Source organism: Schistocerca americana, chromosome X, assembly GCF_021461395.2.
Source record: "Schistocerca americana isolate TAMUIC-IGC-003095 chromosome X, iqSchAmer2.1, whole genome shotgun sequence".
Lineage (NCBI taxonomy): Eukaryota > Metazoa > Arthropoda > Insecta > Orthoptera > Acrididae > Schistocerca > Schistocerca americana.
Window position 1 is genome coordinate 847,129,032 of NC_060130.1, and position 22,687 is coordinate 847,151,718.

The 22,687-nt window shown below is 39.5% G+C and overlaps 1 protein-coding gene across 1 annotated transcript in view; it reads left to right on the forward strand.

The window, feature by feature from the left end:
- The window catches only part of LOC124556600 (E3 ubiquitin-protein ligase HERC2), an 832,907-nt gene that overhangs the window by 314,610 nt on the left and 495,610 nt on the right, over positions 1-22,687 (forward strand). Inside the window, exon 31 of the mRNA XM_047130567.1 lies at positions 7,897-8,018. Coding sequence (XP_046986523.1) covers positions 7,897-8,018 — 122 coding nt within the window. The remainder of the gene's footprint in view (positions 1-7,896; positions 8,019-22,687) is intronic.

The window sequence follows — 22,687 nt, forward strand, 5'->3', positions numbered from 1 at the left end:
GTGTGATTGGATTGAAGAGTTCCTAGATAACAGAATGCAGCATGTCATTCTCAATGGAGAGAAGTCTTCCGAAGTAAGAGTGATTTCAGGTGTGCCGCAGGGGAGTGTCATAGGACCGTTGCTATTAACAATATACATAAATGACCTTGTGGATGACAACAGAAGTTCACTGAGGCGTTTTGCAGATGATGCTGTGGTGTATCGAGAGGTTGTAACAACGGAAAATTGTACTGAAATGCAGGAGGATCTGCAGCAAATTGACACATGGTGCAGGGAATGGCAATTGAATCTCAATGTAGACAAGTGTAATGTGCTGCGAATACATAGAAAGATAGATCCCTTGTCATTTAGTTAAAAAATAGCAGGTCAGCAACTGGAAGCAGTTAATTCCATAAATTATCTGGGAGTACGCATTAGGAGTGATTTAAAATGGAATGATCATATAAAGTTGATCGTTGGTAAAGCAGATGCCAGACTGAGATTCGTTGGAAGAATCCTAAGGAAATGCAATCCGAAAACAAAGGAAGTAGGTTACAGTATGCTTGTTCACCCACTGCTTGAATACTGCTCAGCAGTGTGGGATCCGTACCAGATAGGGTTGATAGAAGAGATAGAGAAGATCCAACGGAGAGCAGCGCGCTTCGTTACAGGATCATTTAGTAATCGCAAAAGCGTTACGGAGATGATAGATAAACTACAGTGGAAGACTCTGCAGGAGAGATGCTCAGTAGCTCGGTACGGGCTTTTGTTAAAGTTTCGAGAACATACCTTCACCGAAGAGTCAAGCAGTATATTGCTCCCTCCTACGTATATCTTGCGAAGAGACCATGATGATAAAATCAGAGAGATTAGAGCCCACACACAAGCGTACCGACAATCCTTCTTTCCACGAACAATACGAGACTGGAATAGAAGGGAGAACCGATAGAGGTACTCAAGGTACCCTCCGCCACACACCGTCAGGTTGCTTGCGGAGTATGGATGTAGATGTAGATCCTGGAATTTCTCTTGATGTTGTTTTTGTTATATTCTAGATAAGACATTCATTTAATTACTTTTCATTTTGAGTTGTGAGCTCATTTTTTGATATAACAACAATATCTTGAACATTGTTGCTACAACTGTGTAATAAGTATGAATGTGCTTCATGTAAGGTTGTTAAAGCAAATACTTAATTTTATCACAGCAATCTGATATTATAAGAAACTTGCTGAATATAGAATTTTAGTTAAGGTGGACTTATGATACATCAGTTAGTGACATGATTGTAAGATGGACAGTAGTTTTGGATTTGTTATTCCATGTTATCTGTGTTTACAAATGAGGAACCTCTAAACTGGTTCTGACATTTTCTGTTTTTAGCAACAAAATTTTTGTCATTTATGTCATATGTGGCTTCTATAGTTATTTATCAATGAAAGTACTCAATTTTTAGAAATACAGTGTAATCAAATGGATAAAAAAATCTACTCGCCAAGTGGCAGCAGGAGAGCATACATAACAGTTTGCAAGTTTTTGAAGCCAGTGGCTCCTTCTTCTGAAACCATAAAGGCTGAAACCATAATGTAATGAATATTTTGTGACGAGTGAAAATCTGTGCCAGGCCATTGAATATCAATCTCGTGCCTATCGCAGGCTGCCACTGTATCTATTTAGGTCATCTGACAGCACTCACAGGAGCTACTCAAATTTTCATTGTCACTGATGTATCCCTCCTGTTGCTTATGGATGCTACAACCATAGGTCCTCCAATTGGATATGTAGGAACAGGACTACTAGAGGAACATATTTGGTTGAGATGTGTGTCTTACTCTTTCATAGAGATGTAGCAATGCTACCTCCATGATCTCATCATATGTAGCTGATCCCTGATGTCCTGAATGCAGGAAGCTCTGGGTAAATTCTGAAACATAAAATTACACTCACTACATTGTAAGTGGCAGATTTCTGTAACTGATTTTTTAAGGCAAAAACCTTTTATTCTGTGAATACATTTTATGAAAATAGTTAAGGAAGCATGGGCTACTGATGAGAAATTGAAAGGAAAGTTTAGTTTTTATTTCAGCTGAGAGTACTGAACTGTAGTAACTAGGAACACAAGGAAACAAACAGTCTTAAGTAACTAAAATTTTATTGGCTCATGGAGTGGCGACGACACAGTGAGTACACAGAGAATAATAAGATGACTGGAATACTTTCGACAACTGACAGCTTGGAGGTTCAAGTATACCCTTATAAAGATACAATTCCAGGCAGGCATTGCTGGTCTCTTGCTGGGCATGCACATCAGACCAGATGACTGCTGATGGCAATTGGGCCATCTGAGGCGGCAGCCTCAGTTGTTGTGCAGTGAGTCGCTCAATGTTGACGTGCACTATGCTTGCCATAGTGGCCCAACTTACAGCTGTGGTAGATGTAGTAATCAGTGGGTTACTGCATTCTTCCTTCCTTACCAGGGGGAAGGGCCAGGCATCACCATCTGTGATACTGCAATTGCTGAGGCGTCTATAGTGTGTCTGGTGGCTTCCGTAGTGGCAGCCAAAGATGAGTGTAGTTCTCAATCTGCTGGAACCAGTGCATACAAACAAAAGTGATTGTGATGAGGACACCTCTGCTGACATGGGTGCTTGTTAGACAGGACCAGCAACAAAAGGGATGCCATCTTGATGTCACGGTCCAGGCCAATGGGCATCAACTGTGGGAGTAGTGATGGTGAACTGGTAAGGAGAAGCACCAGAAGTCTGATTGCAATCCCTGCTTTCAGCATTGTGGACTTCACGCAGGGGGAGGGGCTGGCAATGGCCACAAGAAGCAGCAGTAGAGCGTAGAATGGGAAACCGGCAGCAGGAGTGAATGGGCATTGAGGAGTGAATGGGCAGCAGAGAATGAATGGGCAGCGTGGGATGAATGGGCAGTGCGAGATGAACGGACTGTGCTGGATGAACAGGTGGCATCAGTCCCCCATCCCAAAGAGGAGGCCTCACGCCCCTCCTTGCAGGGAACTGGTTCTGGTTCCATGACAAAAGTTGATCTTTGTTGTGATCCATGAAGACTCAATGCCCACAGCTCCTGTGAACCATGGTTTGAATCCAGTGAGGGCACTGTGCAAAACCTCTGGCCCAGATGGGTGTTCCAGGTGTGAACTTTGATGAAACTAGTACTGCTGGGGGATGATAGTGTGGGAGCAAGAGGTTGGGCAGTGTCCGTGATTGATGGCTGTGCACGAGCTCGGCAGGACTCTAGGCCCCAGTTGGCACCTTTCTGTATGAGCTTAAGTAAAATGTATGAGCCTCTTAAGTGGGGAAATCTGCCACGTACTTGCAGATCTGTATCTTAAATGCCCAGACAATGCAGTCCACCTCTACATTCAACTACAGATGGAAAGGAGCTGCCATGATGTAGCAAATACCATTGTGGGAACAGAAGTCCTTGAAAGACTGATCTACGAACTGAGGACCATTGTCTGAAACCAAACAGCAAGGCAAACCTTTGATGGATAATATCTTTGACAGGACCTTGACAGTTGCACATGCTGTCAGAGACGGACAACAAATGACACAATGTAAATGAGGAAAAAGCGTCAATTGCCAACAACCAGAGCACGTCTAAGAAGGGACCAGCAAAATCAATGTGGACTCTCTCCCAGTGCTATGTAGGAGCCAGCCATTGTGGAAAAACAATGTGCAGCCCCACCTGCTGGAACAAACACATGCAACAGGCCATGACAAAGTGATCCACCTCACGATTGATGCCTGGCCAAACACTTCGTCATGCGCCAACAGTTTCGTGTGAGATATTCCCCAGTGACCATGATGTAGGAAACAGAATATGTCCCACCCCAGAGCCACTGGAATCATGATGCAGGGAGTAATCACGTCTGTCAACAAAAGAAGAACGCCATCCAAGAGGGAGAGACGATGGCACAATATCTAATAATTGTGAAGCAGTTGTGACATCCAGCCCGTCGGAAGGTCGGCCACCTCAGTCGTACTGTGCACACCACCTGCTGGAGCATAAGATCTGCTGCCACAGAAGAGGTAATAAAGAAATTGATGAGACGTAATACAGGAACTGATGATGGGAAAACCATCCACTGTTTTCCTTGCCTCCATATTCAGTTGAAAATAGAGCAGCTGCTGTTGCTTGAATGAAGGGTCAGGGTCCATAAGGAGCTGGGATAGAGCATCCGTGTTCGCATGTTGCAGTGTGGGATGCAAATGGATCTCATAATTGTACCAGGACAAGAACAGAGCCTAGTGCTGAAGATGATGGGTGGCTTTGTCCAGTAAGGACACTGATGGGCTAAACAGGGCTATCAAGGGCTTATGGTTGGTAATTCAATGAAATTTTGCTCAATACAAGAACATATGAAACTATTTTATGGCATAGATTATAGCAAGGACTTCCTTATCCACTTGAGAATAATGTTGAGAGCTTTCAATGTGAAGGCAATAGGTTGTTCTAAGCCATCTGAATGGCAATGGGCCAGGACCACCCCCACCTCATACTCAGATGTGTCCATGATTAGGATCAGATACTTGCCAGGTTGAAACATTGCAAGACAAGGTGCAGAGTGAAGACTATCTTCGAGCTGCACTATTGCATGCTCACAGGCAATAAGTATTTTTCCAAAGTAACAGATGCAAGTGGTGGGCAATAGTAACTGCTCTGGGAATGAAATAGTGATAGTACGTCACTTTGCCAAGAAATGCCTGAAGTTCCCTTATATTAGACAGATGAGGCAAAGCTGTAGTGGTTGCAGTGTGCTGTTCCAGTGGATGTGTGCAGTGCTGGGAGATTCCATATCCCAAATGAACAGTGGGCTGAAAGGTTGAGGGTGATGTGTGCAATGAAATTGTTTGTACAACGCAACACTTGGGCAAACAGATCGTAAACCCTAGAACACAAGAAATCCAGTTTGTGATAATGTACTTGATCTGACTCCGGATGCACCGCATCCATGATCTAAAAACCAGAAGTAGTAAAGACATTCAACCCAAATAAATTTTATGCTGTCTCATCATTGACCTACAAGTACAGAAGAGAACATGCAACTAACTTGTGAACTGTGTCGATCATGAACTGGCCAAGAATAGGAATTAGCAGTTTGTTTTAGCTTACCAGCTGATACTCAATGTGTGCCAATGTTGGGGAACCAAGCCTGACATATGACTGAATGCTAAGTAGGGACACAGTGGCTCCCAGGTCAACCTGTAGGCACAATGGTAGGTTCATCATCTGCACTTCAGTGAAATGTTTGCTCTGGTCTTCAGACAGTAGCAAACACAGTGACGAAACAGTATGAATATCCACATCCTTGGAGGCCTGCAAGGACTCCTGAGGGGCTAGAGATTGACATAACGCTGCTGTATGACCTTTCTTCTTACATTTATGGCACGTGGCCCACTGACTGGGGCAATTTGCCTGCTTGAGCTGTACAAAGTGAGAGGGCCACGAAGGAAGAAGAGTTCACTGTTCCTGCTGCCGTATTGTGTTTGTCCACGGCAGTTCAGTGAGCGTGTTTATATTGCAACCACCCCCTCATCCTCTAGCGCACTAGGTTCCATGCACTGGGATTGTATGCTGTCAACAATGACTACATCACTCCAAACCTCTAACTGGCAGCCTGTGACACAGGAAACCTCAAACAACTGTGCAGTATTCAAAACTTCTTTCAGCATAGGAACCTTAAATTGAAGGATGTGTTGATGCACTTCCTTATCAAGAGCTGAACAAATGATTGCATCTCGGACCATGGTGTTTGCGTATGACTCCTGATACATATCCGTAACAAAGCAACATTTATGACTGAGACTGTGAAGCTCAGCTGTCCAAGCTCGATACCTCATGTACTCTTGTAGTGATAGGAGACAGCAAATGAAACATATTGTCTAATGAAAGTGACACTGGTTCCTGCAGAAGAACAGACTGCCACAGTAGTGAAAAATATGAGGGGGTATCCAGTGAAGAGAGAAGCCTTACAGAAATCCTTGTCAACCATGCGGAATGCCATGAAATGTTGGCAGATCTTTTTTGTAAGCATTCTAGTCTTGTGTGGATTCATCAAAGGGGGAATGGTGGCGGGTGAGCAATCGGCTGAGCAGCTGGTGGTGGAACCGGGTTTGACATAGCCAACAACCGTTGCAACATGACCACAGTATGCAGCTGTTGTTGGATGAGTGACTAGAAAAGATCTTCCATTGTAGAGCTGAATATCAGTAAATCCTCAGGATTTTGAACACACAAAAATCCTATCTTCACCTGTTGCCACCTGTAGGAACACAAGGAAACACACTGTCTTAAATAACTAAGTTTTATTGGGTCATGGAGAATATAGGTACACAGAGAATAATCACATGACTGGAATAACTTTGACAACCGAGAGTTTGGAGGCGTGAATATGCTTGTATAAAAATTCAATTCCCAGCAGTCATCAATGGTGTTGTGCAGCATGTGCACATCAGCCTAAGTGACTACTGTTGGCTATCGGGCCACCTCTGGCAGCCTTCTCGGTCATTGTGCAGCACTGTAGTTGCTTAATCTGTGATGACTCATATGTAAGTCATTTGGCATGCACTGTAGGGTCTGCTGTAGCAAAATGATTCTCTGATTACTTTATTGCAGAAATAATTTTTTATTTTCAACAAGTATATTCTTTGCACAACGTAAGTGTAAGCCATGAAACTAAAAATTTCAAGTGGTAGATAAAAATAACCAAACTCTGCCAGTTGCAAATGTAAGACTTTTTATGTCATCTGTCAAATTAGTTTCTTTAATTAAGAAAACATTGTGGTACTCACATTTAGTCTTATTAATATGAGTGTATGTAAAGAGATAACTAATATAATGAAGCAGAGGCCACATGTGGTCACCCACAATCTCAGTGTCATCATTATCCACTTCTGCATCTAAACCTTGTGGATAGTGAACAATGTGTTCATTCACTGAAGTTTATTTCGCCCAAGAAACTGCCGTCTTCAGCTATTTACCTTACTTGAAAACCATCAAAATGTACAGTAGTCAAGACTCATACTTTCCGTTTCAAACCCAGCGTATATGAACATGATTGTTGCCACCACACATGTGGTGTTATTTTCAGAACCTCTCTCTAAATTATCAATTTGTACGTAACCAAATGGAAAATAGTCCTTCCCCTTATTATGAAGTCAATAGTAAGTCAAATTAATTACAACAGTTGTGTTCTTAAGGGCACAGTTTGTCTTTTTGCACAATCCGAATAAAGGCATTTCCTGAGATCTCTTGCATAGCCACTGTGAAAAATTTTGCAAAAATCTGAAATTACGCAAACAATTAGGAACAATTTGCTCCTTACCTGTTCTTCAATTTTTGTCCTTCCAGTGAAGTTTTTACAGTGACAACATAGTTCAAGAAGTTCAATAAATGAGTCTGTACGTTTCCAATACTCAGTAGTTTTTTTTTTTTTTTTTTTTTTTTTTTTTTTTTTTTTTTTTTTTTTTTTTTTTTTTTTTGCGTGTATGGGGGGTAAGTATAATACGAGTAGTGGATGTAGATGAATTAAAAATGAGGAGAGGGAGATAACACTCTGCCTTTGTACTGTGGTTACCTATTTCTTAGCAAATTGTTCTAAATGATGGATGGTACAAACAAGCCATTTGTCACCAGAGTATGTGATTAACTTTTAATTTCCAAGATGTACTATTCATTCAGATTTAGTGAAGAGGGAGGGAGAGAGAAAGAGGGTGGGGGGAGGAGATCTAGCAAATTAGGACTTCATCCCCAGTATGTCTTGTACCACAGCACAGTGTTTCATGGAATGTGTTTGCTCTTTTGCAAATCATCAGCGCAGATGTTTCCTGCATTTTCCTCGCAGTTAACTGCATTCAAAAGTTATTGTTTTGAACTTTTGTGTTACAGACAAACAACACACACTGCCCCATTCTTCCAAAGCCACAAAACTTTCAAAAGCCATAACAGAATTCATGTTGCAAGAGGAAGGCACAGATGTGGAAACTCTGCGGAAAGCTCTGTTTTGCCAGGTAAGTTGTTTTCTTTTGTGAGTGTCGAAGCCGCATGGGGTAGCCGTGCGGTCTGAGGCACCTTGTCACGGCCCATGTGGCTGTCCCTGTCGGAGGTTCGAGTTCTCCCTCGGTCATGGGTGTGTGTTGTCCTTAGCTTAAGTTAGGTTAAATAGTGCATAAGCTTAGGGACCAATGACCTCAGCAGTTTGGTCCCATAAGACCTTACTGCAAATTTCAAATTTCAAGTGCCAAATTAAAATCACTAACATTATGTGTCGTAACACTTTTAACAATAATCATTGTGCAGCTGTTAATTACACACATTTTGAAAATGACATGAATTTTCTTTTTATGGAGCAAACTGAGAAACTGTGGTTTGTGTGAACTGTAAACAAAATTGCCGTGAACTCAGTGGTTATTTTGAACATCACAATGGTTTTCTAGAGATTAAAGGTGGTACACATTCATCTCTTTTTGACCAGTGAGCTGATTTACCCGTCCCATTACTTGTTAACCAACAGTTTAAGATAGTGCAATTTGTGTTTTTCATATTTTCCAGAGATGTTATCGAGCACAATACCATCACCTGCTTGCCATGGTTGAAATACCAGAGGGTGTAACTGCATGAGATTTTCTCAGTGAAATTATTTTCTTATGAAGTATGTGAAGCACTCATACAGTTTTAGTTATTATCTGTTTATTTGAATTTACATCTTATTTAGAAAATGCTTTAAGCAGCAACACCTCCCAGGGGAAGTTGGACAGTTGAAAATAACACAGATTTAAATTACAGTTTTGTTTTCCTTTCATTTTAGTTTTTAAGGGCCTACCAGTTAATACATCCAGAACTTGACAGTCAAGTATTCATTTTAACACCGATTGTCCCACTGACAGCAATGGTGAATGGTTTCCTATTAAAAATTGTGGCAAAATCAATTTCCGTTCCTCCTGATTCAGAATATGATTCATCCATCTAAATCATTTCATGTACACCACATCCTCAGTATCTGATTTGATATGTGTGTCATAGGAATAGGAAGGATTTACTTTCAAAATCCCGTTCTATGAGACCAAGGAGAAAATTTCTCAACCTTACAGAGATGGCATTGATGTCAATGAAATTTATTCCTTATTACATTGGTGCATGTTGTCATGAACACAAATCATCGACATTATATGTGGACTAGTTTTGGGTATAGGTCTTTTCAAAGTAGTCATATACAAGAGAGAAGAGTGTGGGTGTAGATTGGTGTAGTGAGCTGGGAGAAATGGGGGGTTTGTTTGGAGGGGAGTATGGGATGGAAGTTAGCAGAGATAGAGTTCATGAGGATTGTGGGATCCAAATGATGTATTTTAAGAACAGTTATAATCTAATTAGAAGAACTTGGTATTGGTAGATGGAGGATCGAGATGGCAAATGTTGTGGAACAGCCATTGAAACTGAGCATGTTTTGTTCCTAATGCTCTGCCACCAGGTGGTCAAATTTGCCCTTTGCCACAGTTTTGTGGATAATTTTTTGGAAACAAGAGTTGTTCAATGTTGGTGAAGCTTTAAAAAGCAGTTTACTCCTTCATTTTCAATCATTAAAATAAATGGGCCACAGAACTCAAATGTGACTGTTGTTTCCCTTTAAGATTATCTGTGCAAAGTGCCAATAAAAGTCACAAAACAAACAAGAAAACATTCCAAAGTGCTCAGTATGGTTTCCAGTGATTTTTGGTTAATGCGTATAAAATAGATGTCAGTCATATCAGAAAAAAAGGTACCTGCAGAATTAATTAAGATCATACTTTGTGCAGTATAGAGCCACATTTGTCAAACGCTCATCAGATGCAAATTAAAAAAAATTAATATTTTTGGCATGTTACTGCAATCACTGAAACTGGTTGCAGAGTAAAAGATTATTGTTACCAGTAAAACATTATTATTCCCACATCTATTGTGCATGTAGTGTTGCATAGTGTTTATCATCTCTGGCTGGTGTGCTGTGGTTCACAAGTTCAAACATGATCACCAGCAATTATCTAACATTTTTTGGAGATTCTTGAAATATCTTACATTTCTAATGTTTGTATAGTCTGGAATATTTAGCATTTGTATAAATAGCTGCACACTCTACCTGGAAGGTCAATACTGCACTGGCTGTGTGTTGGTTAAACTTGCTTCAAGTGATAAGTCTTGTACTTCGGTGATGACTCTACTTTCAGATTTTGACTTGAGTGGTGCTACAATGTGACATTGGTGGAGACGAAAGGTACTTCAGAACATCTACATCACTTTGGATCCACTTAGTCAATGTAAAAGCTGTCACCTTCACAGACAGGAACCAGAATACAAGCAGTAGATTGTTCACATGGTCTGTATCTTCAGGAAATCAATGGATTCCAAGCCGGCAGCTGCACATCATGTGTCAATCAGTGTTCTCCAGAGATATTAATCAGGATCCAACAGATGGCTAAAAGGTATTGGATCGAGTTGCCAGGTGGGATGACATGATGTGTTTGGCAGATGTGTACTTTTACTAGGACAGTGCAGCCCAGCAAGGGTTGTAGAACAACAAAGAGGAGCTGATTAACTGTTACAAATTTCAAGCTGATCTGAAGAAAACATTTGATCACAACCAACAGCAAGTCCACTTAGTTCACGAAAAATTGAAGAACAGAGCCCAACATTGTGGGAAAATGGCACAGTCCCACATACATAATGTTTTGGTTCTATGCCACATTTTAAATCCAAATATGACAGAAGCTGATGAAACCTCATAAATGATGGAAAGGGATTGCAAAAGACATGTACTAAGCTCTTCTGGTAAAGAACGTCACAACAACAGAGGAATTCATAAAGTGATGTCAATGCATCAAGGGAAGGCAACAGAAAAGAGTCAAATGAAAGAGATATGACCGACTTTCCAATGTGGTTCCTATGGCAATTGCAGAAGACCACCACAACCTTGCTGCGCTCGTATGACTTAGTGATAGAAGAGATACTGCATTTTATGACAATCAGAACTGTTGGACTGAATAAGCAAGAGATAGCAGCCATGAATGTTGGCCCCATACATCAGAAGGTAACAAGGAATGTTGAAGAAGAGGTGTGTCGATCTTTAGCACCAGTCTCACCACCAATTGAGTGTGCCAGGAAGTATGGACTCAGCCAACCAGGACTTATGCCACAGTCGTCAAACAACAGCCCGGCACCTGACCAACACAGTTACATAAACTCCTCCACCATGTATAATGGCCCACAGAAGAACAGGCATATGGAGGGAAGAAGAGAACATGCCAGTGGGTCTCCATTTTGTAGGACCTGGATGCACTGTATGCTCCTGCACAGAAAAAAGACAAGTTTTTTATGTATCTATTAGGCTGCTGGATCTCACCCATCCAACAGTTCTGTTAATGTCACTCAACTGCTGACAATTATAGACAACCAGTTGTATGAAGCCCATCACTGGTTCTCCAACACACCACAGACATTCTCCATCACCGTACAGAAGTACCAGCTGCTTGCCTAGTCACCACCTTCAGAAAAACTCATCATGGAGAGGAGAGACTGCCACAGATGCATATCTTTCGTCTATAGCAGCCACAAAGACTTATGAAACCTCATTAACACCATCATTGACAGCCATCCTGTCCAGGCACTAGGCAACTCACGGAATTCCTTTGCTCTAGTGTCAGATAATCATTATTTTCAGCTGAAGAAGACTATATTCTGTGGAAATGGTTGTGCTGAAAGTCATAGATGGGAAGTACCTGAAGCTGATGGGAACTATGTATTGCAACAATAATTATCTATGACACAGCATGGCCCTCCAAATTTAATGTTGTAACAGAATGTAGTCATAATGTTATTCCCAGATGGGATTTCTTGCAGGCATCACAAGCAGTCATAGACTGTGAAAGATCAGAGCTCCAGATTGATAAAGCTATTCCAACAAGCACACATTACAAATATTGTTCTGGGCAGTTGATTGGTATTGAAGACATTATTTTCCTCCCATCATCAACAGGACAAGTTCCAGACATCAGTTGAGGTGCTCAGTTAAACTGTGAAGCTTTTGGCAGTTGCAAAAAGCTTCTCAGGGCCACAAAAGACATCTACATGCCAGTGAAAGTCATAAACATTATAGGTGGTCAAAGTGAACTTTGGATCAGTAATTGCCATGTGGAGGCACAGTTCAGTTCATTGCTAATGGTATGTGTGTAGGGATTGCTAAACCAGTCCAAAATGGCAGCTTTGTGGCATCAACAAAGAATCATGCTCCACATAGAAACAGCGTAGAGTAGGAAAATACTATCAAACTGCAAATAGTATCTGCAGTTGCTTTCATATCAAGAGTGGGGAAAAGGTAGGCCAAACGGCCATGGTAAAACATTGTTATCATCCACCAATTAGCCACCACTAATGTAGGGTGTCTCTGGCTAAGTGATAGTGAATGCAGGAGGAAGTGGAGAAGCTGCTGCAAGATAACATCATTGGACCTTCAGAGTAACCTGTGGTTCTTTACAAGAAGGAGGGTGGCACATGTCATTTCTGCAAAATCACGAGGTACGACATGTATCCATTGCCACACATTGATGACACCTTAGAATGCTTGACAGGAGCAAAGTATTTCTCAACTATGGACATGAAGACAGGGTGCTGACAAATCAAGGTTGACAAGACTGACCGGGGAAGAACTGCCTTCATAATTCCTGATGTCATCTATGAATTTAAAATTATTCAGATTGGACTGTGTAATGCTCCATCCATGCCTTGACACATTAAATGGCTGATGTGTCTTTGCTATCTGGAAGACATTATCATTTTTAAAGACATTTTAAGCCATCTGACAACTATTTTGAATTGTGTTCAAACCACAGGCCTCGCCTGAATATGAAAAAGTGCCTCTTTGCCTCTCTAGAAATTATAGTCTAATGAATGGTGAGAAAGTCTGTCCTGATACAAAGAAAGTAAAAGCAGTCACAGATTTTTCCAACTCCTCTGCACATTCATGATGTGAGAAGTTTGTACTATGTGCAATTCATAAAGGACTTCTGTAACAAGGCACATTCCTTGCATTAACATTCACAGGGAGATGCCAGATTTTCCTGGATTGAGGTGCAAGAAAGAACTCTCTTTGTCCTTAAGGAGGCACTAACATCTTCTCCAATCCTAGCACTGTATCACAAGAATGCTGAGATAGAACTTCACACCAGCTCTGGTGATTATGGGACAAGTTTAGGAAGGTACTGGAAAGGGGATAGCTTGTGCTTCCTGAGTACTCACCCAGTCCAAGATGAACTGTTCTACAACATAGAAATAGTGCCTTGCAGTTGTTTGGTTCATCAACAAGTTCTGGCTGTATTTATTTGGCAAATCATTCACCACTGTGGTGGACTATAATACTCTGCACTGGCTAACTTCCCTTCAGGATCTGTCAGGTTGACTGGTGAGTAGAGCACTGAGGCTACAGGAGCATGATGTTGCAGTCAAACACAAGGATGCTGACTGCCTTTCAAGGAATCCTTTGGCAGAACACAGCAGCATTGGTGAAATCTCTTCATTGCTGCATTAAATGACATTACTGCTGAACAAATGGAAAATCCAGCACTGCTGAAAACCATAGAAGCTTTGAAGAAGGAGTAACTGACCAAAGGAAAATTCCCATTAATAAAAGGAGCATTATATCAGAGAAACTATGATCCATTATGACAGTAATGGTTGCTCATCATCTCAGCTCATCTTCAGCTAGCTATCCTGAAGTGTTTCCATGACCCTCCAAAATCTGATTACGTACAACTCATTAGGACTTCAGACAGAATTTGATGCAGGTATCTCCGGGCAGATCTCTACCAATCCATTAGACCTTAAGTTAGCCTCTGTAAAAAATGCCAATGACAGAAGCACGTGCTGCAGTTACATCTGGGGCATCTGGTACCAATCCCGTCTGCAGCTGTACGATTCCACAGAATTGGAATCTACCTCTTGGGAAGGTTCCCAGAAATGACTAATGGGAATTGAAGGGTAATAGTCTGAACTAACTACCTCACTTACCAGTGACGTAGCGTGGTTGTAAAGGTTGCGGAGACTACAGTTATAGGGAGACAAAATAGTACAATAAACAATAATTTAAACAAATGAAACAAAAGTATCAAATAAAACTACTACTACTACTACCACCACCACTACCTCCACCACTAATAATAATAATAATAATAATAATAATAATAATAATAATTGACATTATACCAATTATACTATCAACTACAGGAATCATACCACACAATATCCACCAGTACATCAACGCAATACAGCTACATCCAAACACACACACACACACACACACACACACACACACACACGTATATATATATATATATATATATATATATATATATATATATATATATATATATATCCTTTTAACTGTACGGTATATGTTACATTGCATTTAGGAACTTTCGGGTAATTGAACATGTGTATATGTATATACAACTACAGAAATCTGTAATTATTGATACATGTTCAATTACCCGAAAGTTCCTAAATGCAATGTAACATATACTTATTCGTGGAAAGAAAAGACAGGCCCATTGCACTTGTGTACAAGAAAATGTAAGTGCTTCTTCTCTTACTGTATATATATATATATAATGGAAGGAAACATTCCACGTGGGAAAAATTATATATAAAAACAAAGATGAGGTGACTTACCGAACAAAAGCGCTGGCAGGTCTATATATACACAACTACAGAAATCTGTAATTATTGATACATGTTCAATTACCCGAAAGTTCCTAAATGCAATGTAACATATACCGTACAATTAAAAGGAAATCACGCTTGATCAAGGTCTGCGTCACTTTCCATTTTTAACCAGACATAACGTCTGAGAAAGGAAAGACATAATAATAATAATAATAATAATAATAATAATAACTTACTTGTTCAAGAAACAATGACAAATTTGTAGAACTCCAGCAGCAAGAGAAGAAGCACTTACATTTTCTTGTACACAAGTGCAATGGGCCTGTCTCTTCTTTCCACAAATAAGTCTATAACTCAGTCTACAAAGATCTGATCACTGGATAGCTCTCCAAGTAGTATCTTTTCTATTGCTAAGGTGCTCAAACATGACAGCCGGGTGTTGGACATTGAATTCTTTAAATAATTCTTCACTTGTTTAAGAGCACTCATGCTTCGTTCACTGCTTGCTGTCGTTGCGGGTAGGGTCAAAACCAAACGTAGGAACTTTGTTGTTTCTTCATAAACAGAGTCTAAATCATTGTTGACAATGTATTTTAAGAGGATTATTGGAGATAAGTGTTTTTTCTCGTCAGCATATGTGTAACACAGTTCATTTTGAAGTTGTTCTTGTTTGAAGAAAGGGTACTGTTCTAATAACTGAAACAGTTTCAACTTTGGGAATTCTTTTTGATAGTTTGGGAAACACTTTTCATTCAAAAGTTCAACAAACTGAATTTGGGGAAAGTCTTGAAATCTTCTTTCCATTTGAACAATTTGCAAATCCAGTATCTCATAAGTTAGTGCCCTGAGAAATGTCTTTTGACTATCACAGAATGATAAGTTGCCATTCAAACACAAGCTGCATTTAATGCATTCATCAATGAATGTTTCCGTTCTTAACTGTTGTAAGTTTCTCAAAAAAGTTCTTATTTCGTCGCGTCAAGCAGTTATCCTGACAGATTTTGACTGAAGGACATTAAAGAGATTATCAACATAAACAAAGCACCCTTGGTAGAAGCAAAACAAGTAGACAAACGTAGGATCATCCATCCATCGTTTCATTCCCACAGCACAGCTCAAATGTTCTGGGTCCCACTGAGAGTCTGTATCATCAATTATATAATTAAAAACACTGTATAGCTCTGAGAAATGACTAGATATTGTTGAAACTGCCCTGGTACGAAAGTTCCAGTGAGTTTTACTTGCATGTGGTAGGTTAAATCCTTTCTCAGTTAGCAATACAGTTCATTTTGATGATTTGCTGAAAAACAAATGGAATGCAGTATGATCACTTACAAACATGCGTACTTTTTGTATGATTTTGGAGGCATGTAACAGTACCAAATTCAGCTGGTGTGTGTAACAATGAATAAACAGTGCATAGGGACAGAACTCCTTCACCCATTGTTGTTGTCCTCTTTCCATGCCCAACATTACCAAAGCACCATCATATGTTTGACTAACCACTTTTCCTTCCACATTCCATTCTTTCAGTACTGCAAGAATAATGTTTGACAAACCTTCATCAGCAGTTTTATCTCCAGAAACATCGTAAAATCCAATGAATATTTCCTTAGTTTTGTCTGCAATACAGTACCTGGATATTATACTCATTTGACTGTTGCATGACACGTCTAACGTTTCATCAGCCTGAATCGAAATGAAATTGCAGTTCTGAATTTCAGATTTTATTTTCTCATTAACTGCCAGAGTTATCGTTTGTATTACATCATTCTGTATATCTGGAAAAGTTCATTTAAAGGTTGAAGATGATGACAGATGGTCTCGGATTAACTGCTCTCCTTGAGCTAGTAAATCCAACAATTCCAGATAGTTACCTTTGTTGCTGGAGGATTCGTCTTCTCGATGGCCGCGAAAGGCTAGTTCTTGTTTACAAAGAAATACAATTGCCTGAATAAGACGAGCCAATACTCTCCTGTTGGATGCTACTTGTTCGTTTTATTTTATTGCTGTCAGACGAGCGGCTTCAGAAAGAGCGTGTCAGTTCTACTTTTACCCAATAGCTGAAATGATTCTTTGTTCTGCAGGTGACGTTTTGATATCTGATGCTTTGTGCTTTCCTGTCAAAGTTCTTTATTGTACAAATGCCTTCGTTGCACCATTCCCTTTCACCACCAAACAGAAGACATATATAACAATGTAATCTGTTATTAACTGCATTCGCAATCAGCCAAGTATACTTTTCTTACCAGGCTGTCTGAAATGTACGTTTTTGTTTGGCTTCACTTAAAACTACACTGAATATAGGAGTAGGTTGTTTGTCCTTCAATTTGCACTTTTTTCGTATGTTAATGTAGAAAAAGGCATCTTTAATAAAAATTCTAGAAGGTGTTCAGTTGCCGGCTCACTCACGTTGACAACACAACAAAAATATGCACTAAAATCACACAAGAATGACTATGAACACAAACTGCGCGACTGTTCACTTCTGTGTTAAAAGCCAGCATAGAAGCGGCAGAGACTAGTCTCGATACCTGCTAACAAGTGCAGTACACCAGCCGTCGTGGAAGAGCGGAAGTGGAGGGGAGCCGAGAATGCCACTAACACAGCCAGGTAAGGGAAGGGAGGCAGAGACTGAGAGCAGTCGAGTCTCAAGCAGGCAAATACTCGAATACTCAGGGTGCGGCGCGTGCTACAAAACTGATGTCTTCGCACACTTAGAGCTGTTAGTAGAAAGTTGTTTATACTTTGTTATGAATTACTGTTGCATCTTTTTTAAGCACAAATACAGGGGAGACTAAGTCTCAAAGTCTCCCCTCACGCTATGCCGCTGTCACTTATATGCTGTCACCAAAGCTTTGCCAAATGTCAAAGGTCTGGAAATTGTACAGCTCCTTGTAGAAGACCTCATTTTGAAGCACAGAATGCCCCATGTGATGATCTCTGATCATGGAAAAGTCTTCCAGTCAAGACTAGTATCAGAGGTAATTTCACATTATGACATCACACACAGGATGACAACTGCCTACAATCCCCACATAAATAAATGGCCTCACAGAAAACTTAAATAAGATGATCCGCTCTTAAAGTATGTTGATCTCAATCACGGAGATTGGGATCAATAACGCTCATTGTGACACTCGCCAACAACACAGCAAAGCTAGACACTACAGAGTTCACATCGTTCTTTCTGCTCCAAAGTCATTACGTAGAAGCGGCAATTGAATACAGTGTTCCAATTTCAACTGGACAATACTCAGGATGATTACGTGAAACATCTCATCACCAAGATCAAGGAAGCAAAGCAGCTGTCTCATATACAGACTATGGACCCACAGGAGGAAGACTGAGAGCACTTTAACACCAAGCACTGTTCTGTGGTTTAGCAGCCTGTGAGACCTGGTACGAATTTTTATGCCTTTGTGGTGAGTGGGGCTATTGGAAAAGTTACTAAAGTGCTAATGTTGGCTGTATTGTATCCTTCATCGCTTGTCAGTCATCATATATGAAACAGTGGGCTGTGAACCTTCACCAAGAAGACAAAAGTTCATGAACATCATCCATGCTCTTGATATGAAGCCCTACTACAGTTCAGAGGTACAGATCAATAATAAGAGATTCAAGGAAGTTGAAGAGCCACTCAAAAATCGTGAAGCTTTGACGGGAGTGGCTACGTTCGCTGCTCATCACAGTGAGGCGGATATAATGACATGACCACCAGGGCCACCACATGGAGGACCATTGACAGGGTCTATATCCAGGATGCTGTAGAGGTTTGCAATGAGAACTTCTAAAATAGTGGGTTGCTGTTTCTTGAGGGGAGAGAGAGTGATGCCATGAGCTGTGGTGCATGGAGTGTGGCACAATGGTTAGTGTCGCTGGCTGGCATACTGCAGGTTGCTGGTTCTGACCCAACTTATTTTTTTCTGGAAGATTCTTGATGTTTGTAATGATATGTGAATATCTGATATTTATATAAATAGCTGCGCTTTCCATCTAGGGGGTCAGTTCTTTTCTAGTTACACATTGGTGTTTGTAATAAATGTGCCTTCGGTTCTAAGCATTGTACTTCATTGATGACCAAGCTCTTGGTTTTGGACTTGAGTGTGGTCATGACATGACATTAAATAGCAGCTTTGATTGTTTTACTGATTTATTCTTTTAAACATCTGAAAATGACACAACATTTAAGATTACATAGGTAATAGATGTGGCAAAGACAGAATTAATTAGAGGCTATTGTTTAGTTGTGGGTTTACACTAAATAGAATGTTACATAAATACGGCAAAACACAGAATATTCCACTTTCTGACATGGAATTCAGTTGTGAGAGACCTTTTAATATCAAATTGTGGACAAATAACCAACATAGGTAAACTTTTCTGTTTCCTACAGATAAGAATAGACACAGAGCTAGATGGAACTTCCCCATTCAATATCATACACAGAAAGAATGTGTGTCTTCTTTTACAAGTTTCTCTCATTTATTAAAGATGGTAACTTCTACATATTCCTTAGAATAGAAAGTTGACTGAAGGCAAAAATAAGAAGTAGAAATAGCATGATTTCCAAATGGAATGCATATGAGAAAGATAGTGTTTACACATCTGGTTTCATGGTCACAGAACATGTCAGTACACAAAATTACAACAGAAGAGTAATAACAGATAAAATAAAATGTTTATGAATACTAAAAAGATGACACACTCTAAGTTTATACAAACACAATTAACAAAGGAACACAGGAATTAGCTTAACTTTTCAAATAACTCCTCGACAGAATGGAAGGAGTGACCCATGAGGAGACCTTTCAGTTTAGATTGGAAGCATGTGGATTACTGCAAGGCTTTTTGAATTCTTGGGGTATCTTATTGAAAATGGCTGCAGCAGAATACTGCATGCCTTTCTGGATGAAAGTCAAGGAAGTGTGATCCAAATTCAGATTGGATTTCTGCCTACCATTAACTTAGTGAAAGCTGCCAGTTCTTGGGAAAAACTGATATTGTTAACAAGAAACAACATTAAATAATATATATGCTGAGGGGCGAATGTCGGAATACCCAGACCAATGAACAGGGGTCGATAAAGAGATTTGCGAACCTACACCACTTGGTTCCTGAACCACCTGTTTCTGAGCCAAAAGTACTATTTGAGAATGGGAAAAGTTACCCCAGAATATAATGCCATATGTCACAAGTGAATGAAAAGTGGCAAAATAGACTACTTTTTTTGTCAAACTATCACTTACTTCAGATAGTGTTCTAATAGGAAAAATTGTAGCATATTCTTTGAATAAGATCCTGAACACAGGCTTTCCATGAAAATTTTCTATCTGTCGGAACAAACTTAGAAATTTGAAATATTCAGTCTCACTAACCATAAGCCCATTCTTCATAATTAGAAAGTCAGGGTTTGTTGAATTGTGTGGTAGTTAAAAACTGTAAAAACGGAGCCATCTGTGATTCAACATTAGTTTATTATCTACAAGCCATGAACTTATGTCTTGAACTGCACTATTTCAAACAATGCCAACATTGCACACAACATCCTTTACTACCAAGGTAGTGTCATCAGCAAACAGAAATATTTTAGAATCACCTGTAATAGTAGAAGGCATATCATTTGTATAAATAAGGAACAGGAGTGGGCCCAGCAGTGATCCCTGTGGCACCGACCATTTAACCATGCCCCACTAGGACCCGACATCATGGCCATTTTCATTACTATGAATAATGACCTTTTGCTGTCTGTTCTTAAATTAAGAGGTGAACCAGTTGTGAGTTACTCCCCATATTCTCTAATGGTCCAACTTCTGGAACAATATTTTGCGATCAACACAATCAAACACCTTAGTTATATATATATATATATATATATAAAAATAAAAAATAAAATAAAAAAAAAACCTAGCATTCGAAACCTTATGTTTAATCCATCCAGTACCTCACAAAGAAAAGAGGATATAATATTTTCAGTTGTTAAAGCTTTTCTAAAACCAAACTGTACATTTGACAGCAAATTATGTTAAATGGAATGATCAATTATCCTTACAAACTCAGCCTTTTCAATAACTTTAGCAAACAGTGATGGCATAGAAATAGGTTTAAAACTGTCTGCATTATCCCTTTCTCCCTTTTTATAAAGCAGCTTCACTACTGAGTGCTGTAATCGTTCAGAAAACTGACCATTCATACAGGGGAAAAAAACAGATATGGCTAAGTACAGTAATTTAGTATTCTGCTAGATACTCCATCATATCTCTGAGACACAGTGACTTAATTACTGACTCAGTCTCCCACTTGTCAGCATCACTGAGTAGTATTTCTGACATCAGTCCCAGAAAGCCATTTTCCAAGAGAGTTACATGATTCCCTGTTGAAACCAAGTTTTCATTTAATTCACTAACTATGTCCAGAAAGTGATTGTTAAATACTGTACATACAACTGACTTATCAGTAACAGAAACATTTTTTACTATGTACTGACGTTATATCCGTGACCTGGTGCTGCTGACCAGACACTTCCTTCATGACTAAACATATGGCTTTAATTTAACCTGTGAATTAGCTATTTTATTTGTGTACCATGTACTCTTTGCCTTCCTAAAAATGTTTTTAAGTGCCTTATAGTACTGTTTGCAATGGACTACTGTAGCTCGATTGTGACTATATCTAACGTTTTGACATAATTCCCACTTTCTTCTACATGATATCCTTATCCAACTAGTCAACCACCCAGGCTACCTTTTACTGCTAATACTGTGCCTTGAACATTCTAATGGAAAGCAACTTTCAAAGAGCATAAAATATGTATTGAGCAAAGCATTATATTTGTCATCTATGTTATCAGCACTGCAAACATCCTTCTGCTCTTGTTCCTAAAAAAAGGATTGAAAATCTTTCTATTGTCACTGGATTACCTTTCCTATGTAGTTTGTAATTATGTATAACATTTGTGTGAGTACATAAACCTTTTAGTGTTAATATTTGTGCATCATGGTCTGAAAGGCCATTCCCCCTTTTACTAACAGAATGCTGATCTAGTAATGAATAATTAATAAAAAATATTGTCTATCATTGTGTTACTGTTCCCCTGCTCCCTGCTTGGAAAAATATAGTCTGCATCAGATCATATGAATTTAGCAGATCCTCCAACTTCCTTTTTCATGCACAGTCACACACAAAATTAATATTGAAGTCACCACAGACAGCTAATTTTTGGGACTTCCTACAAAGTGAACAAAGACTCCGCTGCAGTTTGAGCAGAAATACTCTGTGTTAGGGGACCTATAAATAACTGTAATTAAAAGTTCAGTTTCACAAAATTCAACTGCCCCTCCACAACATTCAGGCACCTGTTCAGTGCAGTGCTTTTCATTGTATTTTATTGTAAGTATGAATTGAAATTGCTGTATTATGGATGAGAAAAGTTTCACTGACATTTGTTATAGTGTATTTCTTGTACTCGCCACACTTGGGGCCTGACACTGTATCAAAATGTGTAATGGTGAATAAATGAGTTTGCGACCAACCATTTCCAAAACTATATTCTGTGCCAAAAATTCTGTTTAATTTTCCACTATTGTATGCCTTTATCAGTTTTGCTACAGATTACTGTTTACTTCGCTTTACATGCAGGCAAAAGTATGACACCTACATTAATGAATGAGGTGTTGATGTTCAGTGTATTGTTGTCTACTAGTGATTTAACTATCAATCATACACTTTCGGTAGATGCTAATGAGTATGCAATTAATTGCTCCTTTTCCATGTTACCCATTCCTTCCACCAGCAAACAGTGCCCTTTACTGTAGTTACTGAAATTGGCAACTTTCCACACTTCCTGCACATATATCAAGTATGTGTTTCCTTTCTGCCTGTTTATAATTATTTTACTTTTATTTTCTTGTCAGTGGAGCCTGTGGCATGAAATAAGTCAGAATACAACATTTTATAAGAAGTAAATTCCAATAGGTGCAACATAATTTTTTAT